The sequence below is a fragment of the Sinocyclocheilus anshuiensis genome, unplaced genomic scaffold (assembly GCF_001515605.1).
Source record: "Sinocyclocheilus anshuiensis isolate Anshui unplaced genomic scaffold, SAMN03320099.WGS_v1.1 scaffold1430, whole genome shotgun sequence".
Classification (NCBI taxonomy): domain Eukaryota; kingdom Metazoa; phylum Chordata; class Actinopteri; order Cypriniformes; family Cyprinidae; genus Sinocyclocheilus; species Sinocyclocheilus anshuiensis.
The window spans coordinates 179,750-205,661 of NW_015555721.1; the positions used below are offsets into that span (position 1 = coordinate 179,750).

The following is a 25,912-nucleotide window of genomic DNA, read 5'->3' on the forward strand; positions in this document are numbered from 1 at the left end:
GGCGCTAAGTAGGACGGCTCAACTGAACTCACAACATTTTTGTTGTTTCCAGTCGACAAGTTGATGTTTGAGTGCGGCGTTTTTGAAAAACTGCAAGCTAAAACTTTGAAACTGACAAAATCACACAGGCTTCTTAACTAAATATGGACGAGCTAAGGCATCAAGTTATGATAAATCAGTTTGTTCTTACAGCCGGATGTGCGGCAGATCAAGCAAAGCAGCTTCTACAAGCTTCACACTGGCAGTTTGAGGTAGGCTGTGTTTGTTTGTTAGGGCACATCAAACTGAACGTCTTGTGGCACAGCAAAAAAATAGCACAAATCACTATGATTAACTTTTAGTTTATTTATATATAGACATAATTTATAATCATGCGAGACAAGCACCAGACAGCAGTCAATCTAAACATAAGACATTGAAATAGGCCTACATAATAAATTATTTTAAACGGAATTAAAAATATTGGCTTCAGTGAAATTAAAAGTCTATAAAGTTATGTTTAATGTTATGTTCAAAGCCCTTCAATACACATTTGCTTACGTCCTCGAGTATTTATGAATGAACGTACTTCTAACTCTTTTATTATGGTGTTGCAGACTGCTCTCAGTACATTTTTCCAAGAGGCTAATATTCCTTACAGCCATCAAATGGTGAGTATATATATTTTTTTGTCGTTTATTGATAGTTTTTCATATCTGTTATTATGACTTCCGCCATGTTGAAACCACGAGTCAGACAAAAATAAAAACAGCCTGACATGTTTCTAGCGAAGGCTACATTTATGTCATTTAAACTTCGCAACGTTGTCGTTTAAGCACATATAATCTCCCGTAGGTAGTTAATTAAATATGTTAATATGTAAGATGATAAAATAATCTGGACTCATGGGACTTGCGTTTTTGCAAACGTGTCCAAAGTTGTGGGGGAGGGCGATTCCAGGAAAAAGAGAGAACACGCGCTTGACACGGCGTTGTTTACACCGGTACTAAATCAATTAGATCGGTACGATAGGAACGCAGCGTAGCATGCTCAAAACCTCACTGGCTTAAATACCCCCACATTTTACAGTTTCTAGCAGATATTTGAAATCAAAGGAATTTGTTTGGAATTACCTAGGAGTAGTAATACTACCGGCCACATGCAAAGCGGTTCAAATGTAGTTAACCCTTGGAAAGCACCTCATTTGCTTCTCACTTACAACGCACATACTCGTTCTTGCTAATTAAGGTGGTTTACTTCATAAAATGAGCATCGCTAAAATGATGCAATATTTAAATGAGGTACAGTGTACACACACACGACTTGGACTCATATCAGTATTTTAGAAAAGGCTGTTTTATTCTTCAGGGAGCGGGTCGCACCCTTATGGGCGCTGCTATGGTGAGGTCTCGAGCGTCACGCGATTGACTGCGTTTATAATTACTAACAACAAGTGTAAATAATACATTTCATTCATATATTGCCAGTGTCTTACAGTACATCTAAGCAAAGAACATGACAAACGAAAAAAACAAAACAAACCAGATTCTGATTATAAAAAATGAAGTGAAAGGTAATGTTGTGCAATGTCATTTTTGGTGGACATGGGCGTGTTTATATTTGCTTAAAATGTTTGGGCCCCTGAGAGTGTGAGAAGACGGGTGATTTAGGGGCCATTTACACGACAACGTTTTCAGCCAAAAATGGGAAACTTTTTATGTGTTTTGCCTGTTCGTTTACACGACAACGACGTTTTGGGGACTGAAAACGCATATTTCTGAAAACGGGTTTCAAAGTGCAAGTGTTTGAAAACGCCACTGTTATCGTTTCCGTGTAAACACCCAAAACTCAAGAGTTTGCTAACGCTTTTTCAGCAAAGTGTGGATTTACTTCACCAATATTACAACCAACAGTGGAGACGCATCATATACATCATATAATCGTCACTTCCTACAGGTACTGTTTACTGACAAGGTGACAACTACTGGCCTGGCATACGTAATACAGCGTTTTTGGATATGTGTTTTTCGGATATGTGTAAACGCGAATCGTTTTGAAAACGTTGTCGTGTATACTTGAAACTTTTTAAAAACGCAAGGGAAAAATCGTTGTCGTGTAAACGTAGCCTTATACTGCAAGAATGATCTGTGTGTGACTTGTGACTGGAAAGCACAGTTACACTTTTGAATGACATAGTATTGTTTGAGCTCTTCTCAAGAATAGCCTTTACGTCTGCGCCAGTAGCCTCGTGGTTAGTGCGTCGACACATAGTGTAACTGCGCTCACGGTGACCCGAGTTCGATTCCTGTCTCGGGGTCCTTTGCCGATCCCGCTCCCCTCTCTCCTCCCAGTGCTTTCCTGTCATCTCTCTACTGTCGTATCTCATTAAAAAAGGCATAAAAATAACTTAAAAAAAAAAGAAACTTGAAACTTTTTAAAAATGCAAGGGAAAAATCGTTGTCGTGTAAACGTAGCCTTATACTGCAAGAATGATCTGTGTGTGACTTGTGACTGGAAAGCACAGTTACACTTTTGAATGACATAGTATTGTTTGAGCTCTTCTCAAGAATAGCCTTTACGTCTGCGCCAGTAGCCTCGTGGTTAGTGCGTCGACACATAGTGTAACTGCGCTCACGGTGACCTGAGTTCGATTCCTGTCTCGAGGTCCTTTGCCGATCCCGCTCCCCTCTCTCCTCCCAGTGCTTTCCTGTCATCTCTCTACTGTAGTATCTCAATAAAAAAGGCATAAAAATAACTTTAAAAAATATTATCAATATTCTAATTATATTCAAATTTAAAAGGCATAATTTCAGTTAGGGGGAAAAAAGCTTTTGGCTTCTCTCCTAATGACATAGTATTGTTTGAGCTCTTCTCAAGAATAGCCTTTACGTCTGCGCCAGTAGCCTCGTGGTTAGTGCGTCGACACATAGTGTAACTGCGCTCACGGTGACCCGAGTTCGATTCCTGTCTCGGGGTCCTTTGCCGATCCCGCTCCCCTCTCTCCTCCCAGTGCTTTCCTGTCATCTCTCTACTGTCGTATCTCATTAAAAAAGGCATAAAAATAACTTTAAAAAAAAGAATAGCCTTTACACATGCAGCTTTCACTTTCAAGGTCTCATTATTATTGTCATAGTTAAACAGTAAGGATGTCACAGGGTGTGTGAGGGGTTTTCGGTGCAGTTGATGGAACTTGATTGCTGATATAAACCAGCTGATCCTTGATCCGCTGCTAGAATATAATGATATACTTGTGATTTACACATCATTTACAAAATATATTTATCAGACATGGCTACTTTTAAATTACTTGTCAATGGACAAATCAGATTTTTGCCTGTGTACTGGTATAGTTTTGCCATCTACAGAAACTAAACCAAACCCTAGTGAGTATTTATGAAAGCCCTCAGAGCTGCTGAGTGAAATAACTGCTTAAAGTGGATTTAACAATCAACTTTTTACATAACTATTTACTAAATAAATGTTCTTGACTTGAAATATTAATGTGCACTTAAATGGTTTTATCATTTTTATTTTATTGTGGCATGATATGGGAAACTATCCCAGGTATTCAGGAAATCGGTTGCCCGAGAGAATCAGTTATAGTACTGATCAAAACCTTGGTAAGATTTATTTTTCTTCTTTTAAATGTATTTGAAAGTCTCTTATGTTCACCCAGGCATTATTTAAGCACAGTACAGTAAAAACAGTAATAACAATTCAAAATGGTCAATATATTTTAAAGTTTTATTTATTCCTGTGATCAAAGCTGAATTTTCAGCATCATTACACCAGTCTTCAGTGTCACATGATCCTTCAGAAATCATTCTAATATGCTGATTTGATGCTCAAGAAACATTTTTACTATTATCAGTGTTAAAACAGTTGTGCTGCTTAATATTTTTGAGGAAGCCAAGACAAATTTTTTCAGGACTCTTTGATGAACAAAAAAGTTCAGACGAACAGCGTTTTCAAATAGAAATCCTTTGTAACATTATAAATCTTTTTACTGTCAGTTTTTTGAGCAATTTAACAATCCTTGCTGAATAAAAGTAATAATGTATACAGTTTAGCATTCATTACAAAACAATATTTGAATACAGTGTTGCGATTGACCAACCGTATATAAAATATATATACTGTATATAAACCATATATAAAAAAAGTATTTGAAGTCTAGATTCTTTAAATTCTTTCTAATTTGTTTTTAACAACAGGAGCACAACAAAAGACGTCATAGGTGTTGTTTTTCACTGATTATCTTTCTAAAGCTGGCCTCTGAAAGACTTAGCGTTGCTATAGTAACATTTGTGTCAGTGCATCAGGTCTGGCGTTTATTCAGGAGAGGTGGCCAATCATTATTGTATCATGTCCTGTTTGTCCAGAGGTCTACAGCCTCAGTCACTAACACATTTCAAGAACTTCCTCAATTCCTTGTTTCAGAAAGTGACTGGAATTCTACAAATTCTCCAGTACATGGTTGTAAAAAATCTGCTTTGTTGAAACTGACGATTGTGGGTCAAACCCCTGCCAGATTTAAACTGGTTCTCTCTTTGTTTCCAGATGTGCACTCCAGCCAACACACCAGCGACACCCCCCAACTTCCCAGATGCCCTAGCCATGTTCTCTCGTCTTAAAGCCTCTGAGAGCTTCGGCAACAGCAGTCCCATCGCTTCTATGGCCACGTCACCAGCTCCTCACACTAACTGGGCCATGAGCCCTCCGGCAACCCCTGGTCACCAGGGTCGATGGACTCCAGGTCCGCTCATGCCCCAAGCACCCTCACCAGGCTGGCCAGCGGCTGTGACTCAGCAAGCCTCCGCTGAGCATGCTAGTATCGTCATGGAGGCCGAGAGATAGAGACTGCTTTAATTAGCCATCACACCTTACAGGAAGAGGAGGATGGACCTTCCTCTTGAAGACTTCGGCAGTTGTGGAGGTAAAACAGTGCGGCGAGAGCGCTGGGTTGCAGTGAACGGTGGTGGAACAGAGTGTGGCCTCTTCTCTGAGGTCACAGGAGATCTGGGACTCTTTTAAATTGCTTTTCTTTTGGCGATAACCAAAAAAGATGGACAGAATGAGTAATTATGTAGCATATTCACAGAAAACCTCAGACAAATGAATGTTACTGAATATTGTCAGTTCTCAACTAATGGTGAATACTGTATTTTGGACTGTGTACTAAACACCTGCAGTGGATCTAATAGTTACTCACCGTCGTGTCATTTTGAACCTTTTAACTTTTATTTTATGGACAAAATACATCTTCAAAATATCTTCCTTAATGTTCCACAGGTTTGGAACGACATGAGGGTGAGTAAATGACGGAATGATTTTTTTTGGCTGAACTGTCTCTTTAATCAATAGGTTTACTGCAGAAAACACATGATCTTTTGGACTGGTCTGTAATTTTTGATTTCTTTATGACTTTGTAATTAACTATATTGGCATTTTATATTAAAATAATGGTATAAGATGTGTTTTATACCCAGAACATTGGACTCTGGTTCTGCTCAGCACTTAGAGGACATTTGTTTTTATCTCAAATCCCTATTTAAATATATTAAGCAAGAATATATTCCTCCGATTTCTTTTCACCTAACATCTCCCTGTAACTGTTCACACTGCCTCCACAATATTTGTGGACTATGTGATGGTTATTATTTCCTATTTGTTGTGTTTTCAAATAAATATTGTTTATATATTGCACAACGCTTGGTGGAGTAGTTCCTGTTTGTGTAGTAAAATATTTACATGATTTTTTTTTTTTTTGCTGGTCTGTTTTCCTTGCAGTGTAATTAGGGTCAATGCATGTACACCTGTTATACCATGGTAAATGATTACAGGACCCACTGATCAAGTTCCATACATTGAACATAATTACATTGATGTTGAGCTCTCATTTTTATATATTTGAGTTTAAAATATACATATATTTATTACAATATACATACATCTATAATTTCATAATACTATGAGTACTATGAGTTTGTTTTGTGTATGATAAATGATGGTGTATGATATATTTAAAGTTGGTTAGTATACAACAATATAGTTAATATCAATTATATATACACACACATACATACATACACTCATACATGCGCATATATTGTGTATATATATATATATATATATATACAGTGGGTACGGAAAGTATTCAGAACTTAAATGATTTTAGCAAATGGCTGCAATATAACAAAGAGTGAAAAATTGAAGGGGGACTGAATACTTTCCGTACCCACTGTATATATATGCAGCGAAGATGTCCGTTTCATTGAAAGTCACTGTATTTGCCTGACTCACATGAACACAACTGAGATGATGGGTGAAGCATCTTAAGTGAGACCGGCTGCTTCATCTCAGCAGGGTGAAGACTGTCTGCTATTTCTGTCACTTGGCTTTGTGTGTGTATATACACACATAGAGGCATGCGTGGAGGACTGCTGCAGGCTGGTCGAGCATTATACAGAGGCAGAGCAAGGGTATTGATATGCCAAACCACGAACCTCAGCACCGCACTTTCATTACTATATCTCTGTTTCTGTCTCAGTCTGTTCCTGTGTTCATTCAGTTATTGGCATAAAAAAACAATATACGATTACTACTGTCTCTTCCTCTGTGGTCACTTTTATTGAGAGGAAAAAATATTGAAATTAATGTACTATGTTTTAGTTAAATATGTTTTTATTTCATATTAATATGGTACTAAATAATATTTATGCAGTAGTTATAATCAATTTATTACCACTTTTTAAACACACCTAAAAAATACATTTCCAACTTCAGCTGTTATAAACCTTGAATGTTTTGGAGCTTAAGTCTGGTCTTTTTTTTTTTTTAAAGAAGACACTTGGCAGATTATTGCTGTTTTTTTTTTGTTTGTTTTTTTTGGTTAAACTAAGAAGTTAAAGTTTATTGCTATGAAAAATGCACAGCACTATTGAAAATACTATTTTCAAATGTTGTATGAAATCAAAATATATCTAGCAGAAGCTCAGTTTTGAATTCTTGAGTGTTTTCAAACTTGTCTGAGAGAAAACAATGCAGTATACCAGGTTTTTTTATTTATTTATTTTTAATTTATTTTTTTTGGACAGTGCTCTCTTGCCATAATTATAGGGCACTAGATAGAAAACAGGAAATGTTCGACTGGCAGCTGTGTGACTGATGTGTGATCAAAATGTGAGTCAGGGTCATCCACGAAGCAGAAACATAAAACACGATTTTAAACAAAACAACCAAATAATGAATGCATATATAACTTTTAAAACAAGTATATTCTTTTGAAAATGCTTTATTGGGGCTTATGAAATCTATTTCTGAGATCAAATTCAGGAGAGAGTTAACAAGACTCTTAGGTTATTATGAGCACAAAAAATAGGACACATTATAATATTTTAAAGGAGACATCTCCCCCCACCCCACAACAAAAATCATAACAAATATATCATCATATAATAAAACTATATTTGTTTATGCTATTCTACTGTGGATCAATATTCATCTGTAATATTTTACCAATGAATTTCCATTCGTGACCAGTGGAGGTCGCAAAGTGTTTGTTTTTGCGTTTTCTGTGATTTATTTTTGAATGTCACACGAAACTCTCTTTTAAGACCCGTCAAGTTAGCAAACTTTTGAGACAATACTTGAGGAGTAATGAGGTATAGGCTGTTGCATCTTGTTCTTTGGTATATTAAACTTTTAATATAGATAAAATTATGGGCAGGACATTTAAAAAAAATAAATAAAAAATACAATAGGATGCCACAGCAATGAACATAATTTGCTCATTGCTAGTCTGCAAAAAAATCAACCGCCTCAACATTTAGGAGTTCACTAGCATATTGGTGACCTCCAAGTTAACACACAGGGATTAAAAACCACAAAACTTTAATTTTGATTTCATGTATTTCGTTGTAGCCTATGTGATCCTTCTGTTACTCATTTGATCTTATATTGGACCACTACAATCGTTTTATTTGCCTCAACAATCTATAAACAAGATTGCTTCTAGTATCAACGTAATATTCCACTTCAGATATAAAACGTCAGTAGCAGTCCTTGTGTATTTTTATCAGTGTTGGGCAGTAGGCTAACTAGTTACTAACTTAGTTACTGTAATAATATTAGGCTACTTTTTGCAGTAACTAGTAGCTAGTGTAATTAATTACTAATAAGATTTCAGTAATAATATTACAGTTACCATCCATAAAACAGTTTAGTTAGTTACTTTTGGTGCCTCAACTTTAAAATTGACAAATTTAAACAATCAAATAATTCCTAGATTTATTTTCATAATTTTCACGACTCGCACATGCATGTGATGTCCCCAGTGCAGCAGGCAAGCTTGGAATATGGAAAAGCTTACATTCAGCAGATAGAAATACTGCATTATATTGATTTTGTCAGGAAAAAAAAAGATGATCTGAGCACTGTTGAGTAAGTTGTGGCTTTACTTTACTCTGACATTACATCCCACCCACATCCCTCTGATCAGCATGTGGTACATTCTATTACTATAATTAAAAATCTTTTTGGGAAAATTAAACAGTTTCTTACAAACTTATGTGATTTGATAAAATACATAATGAAATATAATCGTATATAGGTAACGGAGAATTTACAATTAGCTTCAAGATACACATGACAATTAATGAGATTAATACAACGCTTCTACTTGAAGGTCACTATCAATCACTATTGAGTGTTTGTAATAACTTCTGACTGCGATCCAGTGTGGATTTTGGTCAAATGATGAGGCAGAAATATGTTGTTAGTAACATTCTAGATTAAGAATTTTATGTGGAAGATACACAGTTACAACTTCTGTGGGGCGTGAAGAAAAGGTAATGTAACTAGTGTAACTAATTACTGTTGCCAGAAAGTAATAAGTAAATTAACAATATTACTTTTGAAAGGAGTAACTAGTAATGAGTAATATATTACATTCTTTGAGTAACTAGCCCAACACTGATTTTTATGTACTCAATATAAATACTCTACCCTGAGTGGGAAGGACAAAGTCTGGTCTCATTTCGAAAGTGTCTTGTTCGTGGTTTCAAGTTTCTGCCATGATTCCGCTTGTTCGCAGGTCACATTTATCCCTAGTTAATCATTGCATCATTATTACACAGTTTAGCTAGCGGGTCTTCCTGCACACAGTGCATACCTCAGAAATATTCATTTGTATTCGAACTTAGTCCATTAACGTGAACATGTGCAGTCTTGAATGTGAGGTAGTGGATGCTAAATGCTATGACTCATGGGGCTTTTTGCTGAGTCACATTTATTTCCTGTGTATTGTATTTTTGTTTGTCTTAGACTTTCCTATTTCCAGAAATTGTGCACGTTAATTCAACCACCTCACTCTTAATACTGTTAAATGCCATGTTTACTTTTGCATGAGATGTGTTTATTTGTCTCTGGCTGAGGTTTCAGTCCTGCTCGCTGCTCTAAACTCGTCCCTGTAGAGCGGTTGCTATAGCAACACTCTATACTTGCACATATTTTGGCAGTTAAACCCGTTCAGGTCACTGTGTAAAACACAGGCCTACACAAAAGACAGCTCATTTGACAAACAAGTCATAGTTTCATTGTGTTTTTCTGAGGGGCAGCTCTACATGTACTAAACAACGTAGAGCCAGATACCATTTGAGCAATTCAAATTATCTCATTTATGTAGAAATTAAGCAACTTGTGCTTGCATTGTACAAAATGACTTAAGTTAGCAAAACTTCGTCTGGACAAAGAATTTCGATGAAGATGTTTTGTAATCCTAGTTGTCATAGCTAGTCATGCAGATACTCATTTTTCTGACAAAGAAAGAAAAAAGGATATTTGAGGCAATGGTTTTTGAACAAATTCTGTATTAATAAAATAACACAAAAGCACAAAAACAAACATGAAAAAGCAATGCTACCGTACACATTATTCAAAGACATTCAGACCTGATAAAGTAGTCAGAGTACAAAAAATGTCGATTACACTTTACAGTAAGGTACCGTACTTTTTAACATTGTCATGTTATGGCTTTTGCGTTCACTTGTTTGTAGTGTTCAAGACCATATTGTGAAGTGTTACCAACACTGTGAAGTTTCAATCAACAACTTCAGTTTTATATGTACCATACAAAGTACCATAGCTATGAGCAATTATTGGGTGAAAAATAAGCATGTGATCATTGTTTTTCCACTGACCTCATCATGCCATTAGCTGAAGAGGAAAAGAGAAAAGGAAATGAACACAACTTTCAGTATTGAAACGGAACTTTTTATACGCTTGCATACCAATATATATGAAGACCACAATGAAGGATGTATAACACCCTTGATTAGTACCTACTATTATTTGAGGTAACAAACTTTTCTTGTGTTTCATCAGCATTATGGAGATTCTGTGCAGTCTTTGTCATGAAAATTGTTGGCTACTGACATCAATATTAATTTTCTCAGTTCAGCAATCTTTGTTTTATCTTCTTCACTCTCGACAACTGGATTCTTGTTCATGTTAATGCATTAGCCTGCAGTTAGTCAAATTAACTAGGTTAGCACTTTTAGCTAGTTAAGGTTACAGTTAGGGTTAGCTGAAACAAACAGCATATTTGAAGCTTTCATAACATGCTCTTGATCGCTTATGCACCACAAAATAAAAAAAATAAAAAAATCAATCCTTATATTTTACAAAAATGCATAGAAAAAAAGCATGCTGTACATTTAATAGTAAAAAGCATATTGATCAAAAATGTCCCAACCTCAGTATAAAAATAATGTGAGGGTGTATAACAAATAAATTCACTTTAGGTATAAAACTATGGGGGATAGATAAAGCAGTTGATGGGTGAACGTGTAAATGAAGCTTTACATTGAGGATAATACAATTTGTAAAGAAAAAAAGACCATTAAACATTAATGTTGTTGTTGTTGTTTTTACATGTGTAGCATGTAATATGACATTAATTTCTGTAAAAAAATATTATAGTACATACTCAGTACCTAATTAACATAGTCACCAATGAAAATACAACAAAGGTATTATTGATGATCTTAAATGAATAGCTTTTCAAAATTGAAACTATTTTTAAAGGAAAAATAATGTAGTGTTGTACAGTAATGGGATTTCCACAAAAAAGTGGTTATATTTAATGACAATTATGAGACATGATTTTGTCCCATCAGGACCAGAATAATGAGTAAACACACATAAAAATAAATCTAATTTGAAGTTGAATATGGTGATTTAAAAAAAAAGAAGTGCTGTAACAGTTCCCAGTACTGCAACACCCCAAGCCATGCAAAATCACGTCAATTCATTAAAGGCATAGTTCACCTGATAATAAAAATCTGCTTTGCAAGTGAAAACAGTCCAAAATGGTTCTAAACAAAATATGTTGGTGTATTTTGATGTGAGAGGACAGCAGCGGACATGCAGACTTTTTCACTGGAGGAAGTGTTGTTAGATTATGGACTCATAGTTTGGCCAGAAGAGATGGTTTAGAATTCAAAGCCTTAAAGATGCAAAAAGACATTAATAGATGGACTAGTGGATTATTGTGATGTTTTTATCAGCTGTTTGGACTGTCATTCTGACGGCACCCATTCACTGCAGAGGATCCATTGGTGAACAAGTAATGTAATGCTAAATTTCTCCAAATCTGTTCTGATGAAGAAACAAACTCATCTACATCTTAGATGGCCTGATGGTGAACTATTCCTTTAAAAAATAACCCACAATAATCAAGTTTTTAATGATCTCCCTGAGGAGAATGTCCCACTTTGAGGTCATCTCTTGTCCATCAAATGACAGAATTCTTGGAAAACCCAAACTTGAAAATCAAATAAGAGGCGATTAACGCCACTGCCACCGCCACGCCGGTTAAAACAATAGCCCAGAATGTGGTTCTGTCTGTGGGAGAAAAGACAATAATGATTTTACAAACAGAAGAATCAATCAACAGCTTCAGCAACAGAAGCGTGACTCTGTTGGTTGTACAACACACACACTGCCAGCAGCAGTGCAGCAGTCCTGGCGCGGCCTGGTGGGAACACAACACCAGTGTACGGGAGACTACAAGAGACTATTGTGGCACTATTCCTCATTTCGCATAAAAGTGCCTGATGAATCATTAAATGCAAATGCGAAGCTTTTTCAAGACCACAAAAACACCCCGTAGATAAAGAATGAACTTTGGGATAAGTCAATACTGTGAGTTTAAGATAATCGACTTGTATAAATATGCTAAATGTCACAAACACATGCATGTTTCCTTCCTCATTTTCAGGATTTTCATTTCAAATGGAATAGACGCCACCCTGTATCGGAAGTCATTGTTATGGAGTGCTGCAGGGATGACAATTTTTTAGGCCAAAATGCAAAACTAGGTTAGCACTTCTGGTTCAATTGTCCAGAATTCAATGGGTTTTTGGATAAATGCCTGAAATAAGATATGTGTTTAACACAAGCTCAAAATATACTCATGTTTAAATTCAAGATATTCAGGTTTTATATTCATGTTATTCTACAACATAGAACATTAATGTAATAACCCCTTGTAATTTTTAAAGCTCCTATTTGTATTTTAAAAAGTGATTGCTGCTAACAAGTGGCTAAATGGCACTAGAGGTTGGCAGGGACATCGCACTCTTGCACACTATTCTAACTCAAACTTTAGATAGGGAAAATGTTTTTTAAAAAGTCTAAAAGTCGTCAGAAGCATAGTGATGGTGACGTTGAAGTTACAGCCTATGTGTATCTTTTTTCTTCTGCCGATTGTGTTTAGGCTTCATAAAGTTATTTTCATTTGTGAAGGTTATCATTCTGAACAAGATGTGTAAGAATCATAAAACTGTGTTGGTCACAGAGCTTATTTTCCGCAATAATCCAAACTCCATAGGAAAAATCCTATTGTTTTTCTCAAGGGAACCAATATACACCATCACTGCAGAACTATATTGAACAGTAAGGGCTAGTTCATGTGGGCAGTGGAACGGGAAGAAACGCAAGGTCTTGAGATGTGTTTTTTAAAAGTTGAACTTCTCTTAACTTAAGCGCTGCGTTTCTGAGAACGCCATGTCATGCGAGATGCTTCAAAAGCTGTATCGCATTTACAAAAACATGGAAATGTAGCGAAGTGGAATGGAAAAACATTCTGTGTGAACAGCCTATAAGGATATAAAAAACACTACATCAAATTTCAAACTGAGATTGAGAGAAACGCAGAGGCAAAGTGTCAGATTAATGTTTATTTGATCAAAACTGACCTGTAGATTTGACGATGAACACTTTGCTGTCTCTTCCCAGAGCGTTTGTGGCGGTGCATGTGTAGTTTCCTGGACTGAGTGCTGAGGACTTGAGCACTGAGGAGCTGTTCTTCTCTTTCAGATGATCCCATGTGTACGTAGAAGCCGGGTTTGCCTTCACTGTACAATCTAGCATGACCTTGTCGTCTTTAATGATGGTCTCTGTTGAACTGGAGTGTTGTGGTTTATCTGAGGAGGACAGAGATACATTTCTCAGCACAACAGCAACATGATGAGCAGCTGTTAGTAACAGATCACTAAAGATACTGCACAACTGAAACCTTTTTATCTGAGTTCATTCAATTCATAATGTCATTTTTAAGTTAATATGCAAATCTCTGTGTGTGATGAAATATGACAGTTGCACATCCGTCACAGTAGAAGGCCCTACAGAAAATATAAACTGAATTATATGGCTAGCTTAGCAATAATAAACTTACAGTATACTTCAACATTAAGAGGTTTTGATGAAATTGTAGGATGAGGTTGAGGTCCTTCTGCTCCCAGATCCAGCTCTGCTTCACACCTGTATTGAGCTCCATCATCAGCTCTGTCTGGACGGATCAGGAGTGTGGCTGTTTTATTCACTGGAGTCTCGCTAGTGTCAGTGAAGGTGGTTTGATCCAGCAGAGTCTGTCCTTTGTACCAGTTGACAGTGAGATTCTGAACAGGAGCCACATTGTGAACGTCACACTGGAGCTCATACAGCTCTCCCTCCTTCATTGGTCCATTGTGATTCACACTGATGAACACACTGTCTGGAGTCTCTGTGGAGGAAGATTTACACACTCTGAAATCTGCTGTGATGAATGATGAATGTACATTTATTAGATATTTCTGAGAATGAACAGAAAAAATATCAGTAACAGAGAAACTGACTGTAAACAGTGACTGGGAGCTCTTCTTTACACTGATCCTCATTGCCTATTTTATAGTTTATGTAGCAGAATGGCTTTATGTCCCATTCTGTCAGTTCTGGCACTCTCCATGTGATCAGACTCTGGTTTTTGGTCATGGGCACTCCCCCCTCACTGGCTTCCCATCCCATCCCTTTATGCGGGACTGAAGTGCTACAGTTAGCTGCAACAGAACCGCCGTATCTCACAACAACTCTCTGTGGGTTGAGCTGAACAGGACATTCAGCTTGTGTACCTGTTAAACACATTTAAGAACACATAATTGCATATAGGTATTGTTTACCTGACAGACTGAACACAGATAACCAATTAACACACATTAAAACTTGCAATAAAAATGAGCGTCTGGATTCTTGGGTGAGGGTTTGTTATTTTATTGAGTTTATTGACCAACTGCATCAAACAAGAAATACAAACTGCAAAAAAAATAAAATAAATAAAAATGTTTTTGGCTATTGTAGAAGACCATCGGTCTATGACAGTTCATGATTCTTTTAAAACAAAGAGGCTCATCAATTCTTACCATCTGGGAAATGAAACTAAGAAATTCACTGACACAGCAGGGTCATTCTAAAGCAAGTGTGTAACAGTGTGGGCATAACCTTTTACCATGTGCTATTATCTTTTCTAAAGATGTCAAAGAAAAATCCAGTACATTCATTTTAAATTTTCATTTTATTTCAGTATTGTCTCCATAAATATGCATTTTGTCCTGTCCTGGCCCCGCCTTCTCAACCTTTCCTTTCTGTTTTAGCAAGCAAGAACATGTTGTCACAGGAAATAAACATTTTATTCATAATTTAGAAGACAAATTATTTTATTAAAAAATCGTTTCCACAGGTTGTCAACCATGTTTTCATCATAACTCACCCTTATTAATATAATTACACTTTAATTTTTTAAGATAAATGTTATAATCATTATCGTTTCAGTAGATCTGAACTCCGACAGGTGTTTGCTTTTTTGTCGTTTATTAACGTTTGTCAGTAGGACTATCTAAACCCCGTGAATACAAACAAATAGATGTTTGTAGTAATATCAGCAATAAATAATTAATATAATTAATATAATAACAGCTTTTGTCAGTATTGTCATGATGACTGTGAACGCAATATTAGTAAAGGCTACATGAACTGTAAAACTACTAACTTTCCTTTTCCTACTTTAAGGACATAGCTATACAACAAATCCACAGGTTATATGAACTGCTGAAGAGTTTTGCCAGCACTAAAAATATTGAGTACTCACGCACAGGTCATATTGCAAGCGCTACTGTAAATAGTAGCGTGGCTCCTTAGTGTACAGTAATGAATTAACTCAAATATGTCAACATTTTAACGCAGAGACAATAGAGGTCAACGACGCTCGGAATCACTCACATGAAAGTAAATGTTTAAAACACATTCAAGGTAGTATGCAACTAGTTAATTATTGTTTTCGCTTCACGTATCGAAAGAATAAAAGGGAAACAAGTCAATACAAACCTGTCAGAGTTGCAAACGCTAAAACGGCCGAAAGATAAACAAGTCCATAAAAACACTGCAGCATATTGTAAGTGTTTGAGGGTACCATCGACCAGACAAAGGCGCGGTTGAGGCGTGCGAATAAATAAACGGGTCGCCTCTGCCTCTGCCTTCAGATTTGTGACTGTCCAGCGCGGCTCCTCCAGCGAAACCCCACCCAAATCACGAGTGGATATGGTTGTCATCGGATAGAAATGAAACCATTTAGGCCGTTCACACTGAAGAACACATGCGCGCAAATGAGTTTCTGAGGGAAGCTAATCCAGTTTCTAAACCGTTTCAAATCTCAGACTCTCTAAACATGACGCATTAGTAACGGGATACAAACCTTCTTATCGACAGAATACGACATTTTCACCTGGTAAAGAACAGGTAAAACCAGCCTATGCTGGTTGGTCAGCTGGTCTCCCAGCCTGACCAGCTAAAAGTGATCAAAATCCCTCTAAAACCATTCTAAACTAGCTACAGCCAGTCTTGAAGCTTGGCCTGGTTTAAATTGGTTCTTTCAACAGGACCGTGTTGAAAAGTTGACTGTTTGGTAAGCACATCAGAAAGTTATTTAATAGAAATAAAGCATCTCCATGTTGGAACAGTCGATACATCGTCCCTGCGGTGCAGCGAAGCGTTTGATGTGATGTTTATAATGTTTATTCAACCTAAGAATAAAACCGTAAACACTGGCCATAATGTGTGTGTGTGTGTGTGTTACAAATGTCTGAGATATAACAAGATTAAAAATGCTAATCGTGAAAGACAATCAAGGGTGCATCTGTTATAACATACCTGCTCGATTTACTGTTGTAAAAAACTATTAAAAAAATGAAAATATTAAAACACCAAATAGAAAAGCACCTGAGGTAAATTCAGATAATGTAGTTGTTATTCATTATGCAGTAGTTATACACAACAGATCTGTATTTAACCGACTTCTGTTCAATACTATATTTTTTGCCAAAGATTGAAAACGATTCTGTGAAAAGAATATTTATTTTATTATATAATTTTTTTAACAAATTAATGATTCATAAAATGTTTTCAACAAATTCATTTACAAATTCAAATGCCATGTGCTTATAAGGACAGATGGTATAAATTCCATAACAAAATTGAAAACCCACCAGAATGTGGGTGAGATTACATTCATATCGAAATTAAACACAGAGATTCTGGAGTGACAAAATTAAAAAGATGGAAATTCTGTCATCATTTTTTTCATCCTCATGTCATTCCAAACTTGTGTGACTTTTTAAGTGTTTTGTGAAACTGGAAAGGTGAATTTTTTAATAATCTTTACATAATGCTATTCCATACAACAGCAATTGATAGTGACCACACATATCAAACTGAAAACAGACAAACATCCATACTGCTTCAGAACATATAGTTATATGGGTTAACTTTATGATGATTTTTAAAAAGCCTTTAGAAGAACACGAGGGTGAGTAAATGGTGACAGCACTGTCGTTTTTGGTTAAACTATGCTTTTAACGTCGTTATACAGCTTGAGCCATAAAACCGGCACAACTATTTTATGTTGAGCATCTTTTTTTCATTTTTTTTTTTTTTACAAACTATGAGGCCTGAGAGAATTTTTTTAGAAATTCATCCAAATATTCTCCCACAGGTTCAGCATGAGAAACCTCATACCCAAGCTTTGACTTCTTTACAGCCACCGTGTGCTATATTTCCACCCTCTAAAGTGTGGATTTTACCAAAGGAATAGAAACATCAAACAAATAATCTGTTTAACGAAGTAACACACTCAATCATGGTGTCTTTCACAAGTCACACTTACATATATACAATCAGACTGAGCAAATAGGATGCCTATTTGGCATGCTGTCTGAAGGGAGGGCTCCGAGCTCCCAGAGAACTCCCCCGTATCCCAAGCTGGGATAGGAATAGTTAGGAGTGAGGTGTTGGGGCGGAGGACGGACGCCTGAAATCTGTCTTGAAACAAGTTGGCTGTATATATATATATATATATATATATATATATACTATCGTGCTTAATTGGTTGATTATCTGAACGTGCTCCTCCTGAACTTTGTTAATAAAACATCATTTCCTAATACATACTGTATAGCTTTTGACAAAACACAAATATTCAAACTGACCAATGTGCCAGAGACAAAAGAATAGTCTTTTTACACAATTTAACAAGAGCCTTCTTCCCTTAAATGACGTACAAAGCAAGTATTACTCAATCAATCAAAGTCACTTTGTAGCTAATGAACATTCACTTATATCAAGATCGTTGATTCCTGAAAACGTCCACTGCAGACATCAGGTCCGTTAATTTGAAATCATTTAGCATTTCTTTGTCATCGGTTCTGTCACATATTTTCTTCTGGTCCATTAAAATGAAAACTAAAACGTTTATTTTGTGATGTAATTAACAGTTGATAAAAACTGGATCTAGGAGTGGAGTGAATGAACAGGTGCTGAAGAATATACGAAGAAACAAAAACGCCACAAAGTAGGGGGCTAGAGACTTCCAGTGTAAAAATCCCTTTGTGGACAGTGGGACTCGGTAGATGTGCCAAACCCAGGGATTTCATAACCTAAGCAAGGATATTGCTCTGAGAGAGTTTCTTCATAGGAATAGGGTTCTGTTTGCCATTCTGTGCTATGTTTCCATTTTGTGCACTAGGCTTGGCATCCTTCAGGCTATAATGGCCCATCTTGGCTGTTTTGTAGTAGATAGAGAAGATGAAGATGAAGATGACTGAGATGAACGCCACAATGACTGCAATAAGTCCTGCTATTAAGGGCAGGTAATCCTCTGTGTCAAGAGAAATAAAGCACACCAAAAGATCAGACAAAAAAAAAAAAACAGTCTAAACAGACAAGTGCTAAAATTGCAGAAAAAACAATACTTCATGATTTTCCATATCAGAAGCAAACAAGCAAAATGAAATGATTAATCATAGCAAGTGTACATGTGTAATCAAAATAATGCATTCTAATCACATCAAGTTTCTCTTACATAATTTTTAATGATTTGGTTAATTTTTTTCTTTGTGATTTATTGCATATTTGGACTAGTGTGAACATCTGAAAATCATGCATTTTATTTTCAGACATGTTTGGCCTGATCAAAATTTCAGTTTTGAAACATCCCCATATTTTCAACTGCAACAAAGTAGAAACAGCTGTTGGAAATGTAAACCAAAACATATGCAAAAATGCATAGTTACCTTTTAATACCACTTTTACATGTCTGGTCTTCCTGCCAACAGAATTGCTTGCAGTGCAGTACAGATCCTCAGGTGTTGACTCTGTTATATTAAGTTTTTCACTATGTGTGCTATGTACTGTGTCATATGCGCCGAGGCTCCAGCTGATTGTTGGTTTTGGGTTTCCCTCGGCTTCACAAACAAGCACCTCTGGATAGCCTCGAAATACAGGCACTGTGGAAGGCAGTTTGATCTCATTGATGATTGGTTTATCTACAGGAAAGAGCAAAGAGAAAAAGAGGTTTCACATGATAAAAATGAGGACCACTGAAATACCTGCAAAGTAATCCTGGACAAATTATTGTACATACAATGTACAGTAATGCTGAGATGTTCTGATGACATTGTTGGATAATGTTGGGTTCCTTCTGCTTCACACCAGTATTGAGCTCCATCATCAGTTTTGTCTGGACTGATGTGGAGTTTAGATGTGCTACTGACTGGAGTCTTGGTGGTATCAGTGGAGTTGGTTTGACTCAGTTTGTACCATCTCACAACAACACTCTTAGATGGATCCACATTCTGAATGAAGCACTGGAGCTCATACTGCTTGCCCACTATCACTGGTCCACTGTGATTCACAAAGCTGATGGAAATATCTGCAAGACACATTAAGCATAATAGAGTTGCTGAAATGTCAAATACTTCAAATAAGTGCAAAATCAAATTATTTTAATCTATAGAAAAAAATACATTACAGAAATTTAGTGGTGTCAAACGATTAATTTCAACTAATCGTGTCCAAAATAAAAGTTTTTGTTTACATAATGTGTGTGTACTGTGTATATTTATTATGTATATATAAACACACACACATACATTATATATTTTGAAAATATTTACATGTACATGTATATTTATATTCATATAATTTACATTATATATAAATATTTTTAATATATAACCTTTTTTTTTCTTAAATATATACATGCATGTGTGTGTGTGTGTGTGTGTGTGTGTATATATATATACACACACACACACACACATAATAAATACACACATATTTTACAAAAACTTTTATTTTGGTTGCAATTAATCGCGATTAATCGTTTCACAGCACTAGATAAATTAATTTTTAAAACAAATGCACACTGGTGTTGACTGTTGCTGACTGTTGTTTTGGCACAAGGCAGGTTTCTAGCTGGTATGTTGCAGCTATTGCTTTTTTGACCACCAAGGACCATCAACCATGTTTCAAAACAATATATACAACTTTCTATTTTGTATTGTTATAAGTGTGGTATTTCCAGCAAATGCCAGCGGGCTATAATGTTTTGCACTTCATGGACATATTTTCTCTATTTTCTTCTAAAAAAACTCTTAAACCAGCCTACACTAGCTGATTTTACTACAAATAAATCCAAAAACCATGGTTACTATTGTTAAACCATGGTAACCACAAATGGTTTTGCTACACTAACCATAGTCTAACCATTAGTAGTAAAACTGTGGTAATACAAATGGTGGGCCTAATCAATACAACAAAAAAACATAGTTACTACACTTTTGCTCCAATAAAACCATGGTTAATTTTCGTAAGGGAGTAATCACAGTTAAACAAAACTGTAATGTTTCCTCGTAAATGCTATAGCTTTAGCAGACCCCTAACGTTAACTTGTCTAACGGTAACTAAGTACAGTGCATTTTAACTCTACAGTATATTTGCAATTGCTGACAGACAACTTTTATGTCTGACTGTGGTTAAACTGCTAAATGCAGGCTGTTAATGATAACAAGCAAGGTGTATTTATCTTGTTTGACAACGTTATTCTATCGCTATTTAAACAGTGTTACTCAAAGTCTTTTCAGAAGCGAGTCACAGCGGAGGAAATAAAACACCGGGGCCTTTTAATCACTCTTTAACTTATTTAAACCCCCTTTCTCAAGTTTAACGTGGAAAACTGTCCTGAAAATATATCATTTCTCTTCCAGCTTGTAAAAATACAACACTCGTTATATAATTGTCCTACCATCCAACGCGTACCGCAGCGACAGCAGATCCAAAATGAGACACGTGAAGAGAATCCGATCACTCCGCGCCGTCATTTTTAGTTGTAGCTGCGCTGTATCGAAACCGTTTTTAACCAGCCAACGGTGTTTAATCGTTCAAGCAGTAACAAACACAACACACGGTCTCGGACCCTTCATTTATCGCAGGAAACCACTGCCCAGTCTGCCCTCGCCTAGCTGCCTGTTTTAGTTAATGTTATCCGTCCCCCACACATTTCTCTAAAAGTGCACGTTGCAACTTTATTCATTTGTACTCTGTCACGACAAAACCGGGACTGGAAACAGAGAGAACTCCTTCACCTATCTTTTAGATAAGGCAAAGTCGTTTTGAACATCGCATTAAGTGTTTAAAGGCCACGTTTGAAAAACCACAGCTCTTTACTTCACCCCATTTCCCTTCATTGTCAACACATCCTCGAGCTCAGATAAATAAGGGTGGGTCTATATAAAAACATGCGGTTTCATATCACTTCCCACAACGCTTTCTGTGTCAGAATGAGTCATACTGGACCCCCACGGACATTGTCATGACTAATGCATACTTCCCTACTATACAGTATGCAGAAAGGACTGAATACAAGAGATTTTGAGAGTGTTCAACCACACATAAGTGCCCTTGTGACTGAATTGTAGCAGTTAACAGAAACAGGTCTGTTTCTGCAACCCTCAGCGGGTCGAGCTGAATAGGGCATTCAGTAGTGTTCTTCAGGAACGTGTGCTATACAAATAATGAAGCTGTAGAATCAAACAAGTGCACAAGAAGAACAGTTTCACCAGCTAAAGTAGGCTAATGAATAGTACTTCTGACAGGTTTGAAATAATGTAAATCCACATGCAATGAAAACTGAGTTATTTTATTCGTGACAGGAATGGTCCACAAATTTGCCACCATTTTAAAGGGCTCATATGATGCAATTTAAATTTTTCCTTTCTCTTTGGAGTGTTACAAACTCTTGGTGCATAAAGAAGATCTGTAAATTTGCAAAGACTAAAGTCTCAAATCCAAAGAGATATTCTTTATAAAAGTTAAGAGTCAGCCACGCCTACCTAAAACGGCTCGTTCTAACACGCCCCCACATGTCTACGTTGCTCTGTGGGAAGATTTGCATAACGCCGGCCAAATGTTCACGCAAAGAAAGAAGACGTAACTTTTATTCTCGCTGTAGTATTGTTGCGGCCGCCATGTCGTGAAGACGCTGTGTGCTTCGTTGTGAAAGCGAAACTACTTCAGAAGGCGGGGCATAGAGGAGAAACAATAATGTACAGTATGTGGAAAATAATGTGTTTTTTGAACCTTAAACCGCATAAACACATTTCATTACACCAAATACACAAAATAATGTTCTTTTTAGCAGCATCATATGACCCCTTTAAGTCGCTGGGGTATATTTGTAGCAATAGCCAAAAATACATTGTATGGGTCAAAATTATTTATTTTTCTTTTATGCCAAAAATCATTAGGATATTAAGTAAAGATCATGTTCCATGAAGATATTTTGTAAATTTCCTACTGTAAATATATTAAAACTTAATTTCTGATAGTAATATGCATTGCTAAGAACTTCATTGGACAACTTTAAAGGCGATTTTCTCAATATTTTGATTTTTTTGCACCCTCAGATTCCACATTTTCAAATAGTTGTATCTCAGCTAAATATTATCCTATCCTAACAAAGGATACAATACAAAGTTTGAGGGCGCACACTACGTAATATCTGAGGGAGCGCAGAGCCATGATCTCTATATGCAAGCCTAGAGATTTGTGCTGGCGCCCTCTCATATTACAATAATGCACTCTTGACATTTGCCATTAAAATAAAGCCAAAAACTGCCTCAAATGAACTATGAAAACAAGAATAAAGTCATACAAGATGCAATCCATTTCTTATTGGTTAAAATGAACGGAGACTATCTCGTGTTTTTCCATGGGTGCTCGATCATTTCCATGGGTGCTCAGGGGCTCTATCAGCGCCTATGCTTTAAGGTATTTTTTATATATGTTTTATTACCTTATATGTCCAAAACTGTAATTTTTCACAAAAAAAATTAACATCTTGTTGCAACATTACAAAAAACAAGATTGAATATATTTGGTCAAAATCCCATGTTATAAAAGATGAAGTGCTATGCAGGCTATTTAAGACCTTTTTGGCTGATTAGACGGCAATGCTGACCTAAAATGCAAAATGTTTGCCCTCTCTCTCTTTACCGTGAATTCCCACATCTCAGACCTCAAATTCATAAAATATTACCCTTTTTAGACATAGATTTTGAATTAAAGAGTAAAGAAAATACTATACAAAACTTATTGAAACAACCTGTTCAACCTGTTCAGACCTTGTAAGACAAGATATAGCACACTCGGTCAGATCAGTGTGAAGATTTGGGCTGAGTGGGCTGAGTGTAGAGTTAAAGCTCTAGGAATTAGAGTCAGCCGTTTTAGTCAGAAGAAGAAGTTTAAATAGCATTTCAGTAAGTTGGCTTTCTCGAGCCAACTTAACTAAAACATTTTCATTTGCACAGATGTCAATGTATCAGCCAGCAAAAAATAAACAAAAATACATGCACTGGTTAAGGCTTACAAACTGGCAGCCAGTTTCATGCTTTGACCAATGCTATACACATGCAAGCTTCTGAAAAACTATTTTGGCTATTGTGGAATACATCAGTCAGGTTTAGAGCCATTTAAAACAAAGAGGCTATATTCAGTCATTGCAAGTGACCAAAAAAAACTTCAGTGGTGCAGTACTGGTAAAGTAACAGGTCTGGCTTTATTCCCTTTGCGTTTCCCAAAAGGAATCATTGCTAAGATCTTTAGCTAATTTAGCTAGTAGCTACTGCAGTCACAGTACTTAGTACAGTTTTTACAATTTTTATTATTTTACAATATTAATGAGTGAAAATAGAAATGCAGTGAAATTTTATTTAAAATAAATTCTTAAAAATGCATTTATATGTCATATGTTAGTTAACACTTGTGCTCCTATTAAGACAGATGACTATGTGAATTCCATATAATAAATAAAGATTATATTCTACACAAAAAAATAGATTCTATATACAGAGAGGTCTGAGAAAATTTACATCAACAGACCACAAAGTGATAATACAGCTTAGGCACAAGAAAACTCCACAAAGTCACCACAAAATTACAACCTGTAGTACTTTAGTGTCTTTCTCAACATAGTTGTAATACAATATATTATATATATATATATATATACAATATTGACCCTGGCAAAAAAAGTGGTGGGGACATGTCCCACCCCTGTAAATTACGCCTATGCAAATAATACACACATTCTTTCTTTGAGGGTTGTGCTTCACTTAATAAAATTATTTAATAAATACCTGTTTACAATAAGCACTTATTCGCACGTACACAGGACAAAGTTTGAGGGCACACACGTAATATCTTAGGGAGCGCAGAGCCATGATCACTAGACTATTGGAGAGCAAGCCCGCTGCAAGCCGAGAGATTCGTGCTAGCACCCTCTCATATTACAATAATGCACTCTTGACATTTGCCATTAAAATAAAGCCAAAAACTGCCTCAAATTAACTATGAAAACAAGAATAAAGTCATACAAGATGCAATCCATTTCTTATTGGTTAAAATGAACGGAGACTATCTCGTGTTTTTCCATGGGTGCTCGATCATTTCCATGGGTGCTCAGGGGCTCTATCAGCGCCTATGCTTTAAGGTATTTTTTATATATGTTTTATTACCTTATATGTCCAAAACTGTAATTTTTCACAAAAAAAATTAACATCTTGTTGCAACATTACAAAAAACAAGATTGAATATATTTGGTCAAAATCCCATGTTATAAAAGATGAAGTGCTATGCAGGCTATTTAAGACCTTTTTGGCTGATTAGACGGCAATGCTGACCTAAAATGCAAAATGTTTGCCCTCTCTCTCTTTACCGTGAATTCCCACATCTCAGACCTCAAATTCATAAAATATTACCCTTTTTAGACATAGATTTTGAATTAAAGAGTAAAGAAAATACTATACAAAACTTATTGAAACAACCTGTTCTTTATTGTAAGACCTTGTAAGACAAGATATAGCACACTCGGTCAGATCAGTGTGAAGATTTGGGCTGAGTTGGGAGTTCGTAGAGTTAAAGCTCTAGGAATTAGAGTCAGCCGTTTTAGTCAGAAGAAGAAGTTTAAATAGCATTTCAGTAAGTTGGCTTTCTCGAGCCAACTTAACTAAAACATTTTCATTTGCACAGATGTCAATGTATCAGCCAGCAAAAAATAAACAAAAATACATGCACTGGTTAAGGCTTACAAACTGGCAGCCAGTTTCATGCTTTGACCAATGCTATACACATGCAAGCTTCTGAAAAACTATTTTGGCTATTGTGGAATACATCAGTCAGGTTTAGAGCCATTTAAAACAAAGAGGCTATATTCAGTCATTGCAAGTGACCAAAAAAAACTTCAGTGGTGCAGTACTGGTAAAGTAACAGGTCTGGCTTTATTCCCTTTGCGTTTCCCAAAAGGAATCATTGCTAAGATCTTTAGCTAATTTAGCTAGTAGCTACTGCAGTCACAGTACTTAGTACAGTTTTTACAATTTTTATTATTTTACAATATTAATGAGTGAAAATAGAAATGCAGTGAAATTTTATTTAAAATAAATTCTTAAAAATGCATTTATATGTCATATGTTAGTTAACACTTGTGCTCCTATTAAGACAGATGACTATGTGAATTCCATATAATAAATAAAGATTATATTCTACACAAAAAAATAGATTCTATATACAGAGAGGTCTGAGAAAATTTACATCAACAGACCACAAAGTGATAATACAGCTTAGGCACAAGAAAACTCCACAAAGTCACCACAAAATTACAACCTGTAGTACTTTAGTGTCTTTCTCAACATAGTTGTAATACAATATATTATATATATATATATATATA

At 36.0% G+C, this 25,912-nt stretch overlaps 2 protein-coding genes across 3 annotated transcripts in view; one reads left to right on the plus strand and one right to left on the minus strand.

Moving 5' to 3' along the window:
* LOC107672511 (UBA-like domain-containing protein 1) lies at positions 1-5,716 on the plus strand. 2 transcript variants are annotated; one of them, XM_016465735.1, is made up of 3 exons: positions 2-251; positions 597-650; positions 4,540-5,712. In XM_016465735.1, the coding sequence occupies exons 1-3, from the start codon at positions 144-146 to the stop codon at positions 4,834-4,836; spliced, it is 459 nt and encodes a 152-aa protein (XP_016321221.1). In that variant the 5' UTR covers positions 2-143; the 3' UTR covers positions 4,837-5,712. The 2 variants fall into 2 exon arrangements, with proteins under 2 accessions (XP_016321223.1, XP_016321221.1); XM_016465737.1 differs by lacking the exon at positions 597-650 and having other exon boundaries at positions 1-251; positions 4,540-5,716.
* A 5,924-nt stretch (positions 5,717-11,640) lies between these two features.
* The window catches only part of LOC107672430 (vascular cell adhesion protein 1-like), a 31,152-nt gene continuing 16,880 nt past the window's right edge, over positions 11,641-25,912 (minus strand). The window contains exons 5-12 of the mRNA XM_016465617.1: positions 19,268-19,555; positions 18,918-19,169; positions 18,288-18,502; positions 15,679-15,817; positions 14,157-14,429; positions 13,718-14,044; positions 13,239-13,466; positions 11,641-11,883 (exon numbers count right to left, since the gene is read on the minus strand). Of these exons, the coding sequence (XP_016321103.1) occupies positions 11,774-11,883; positions 13,239-13,466; positions 13,718-14,044; positions 14,157-14,429; positions 15,679-15,817; positions 18,288-18,502; positions 18,918-19,169; positions 19,268-19,555 (1,832 nt within the window). The 3' untranslated portion in view covers positions 11,641-11,773. The remainder of the gene's footprint in view (positions 11,884-13,238; positions 13,467-13,717; positions 14,045-14,156; positions 14,430-15,678; positions 15,818-18,287; positions 18,503-18,917; positions 19,170-19,267; positions 19,556-25,912) is intronic.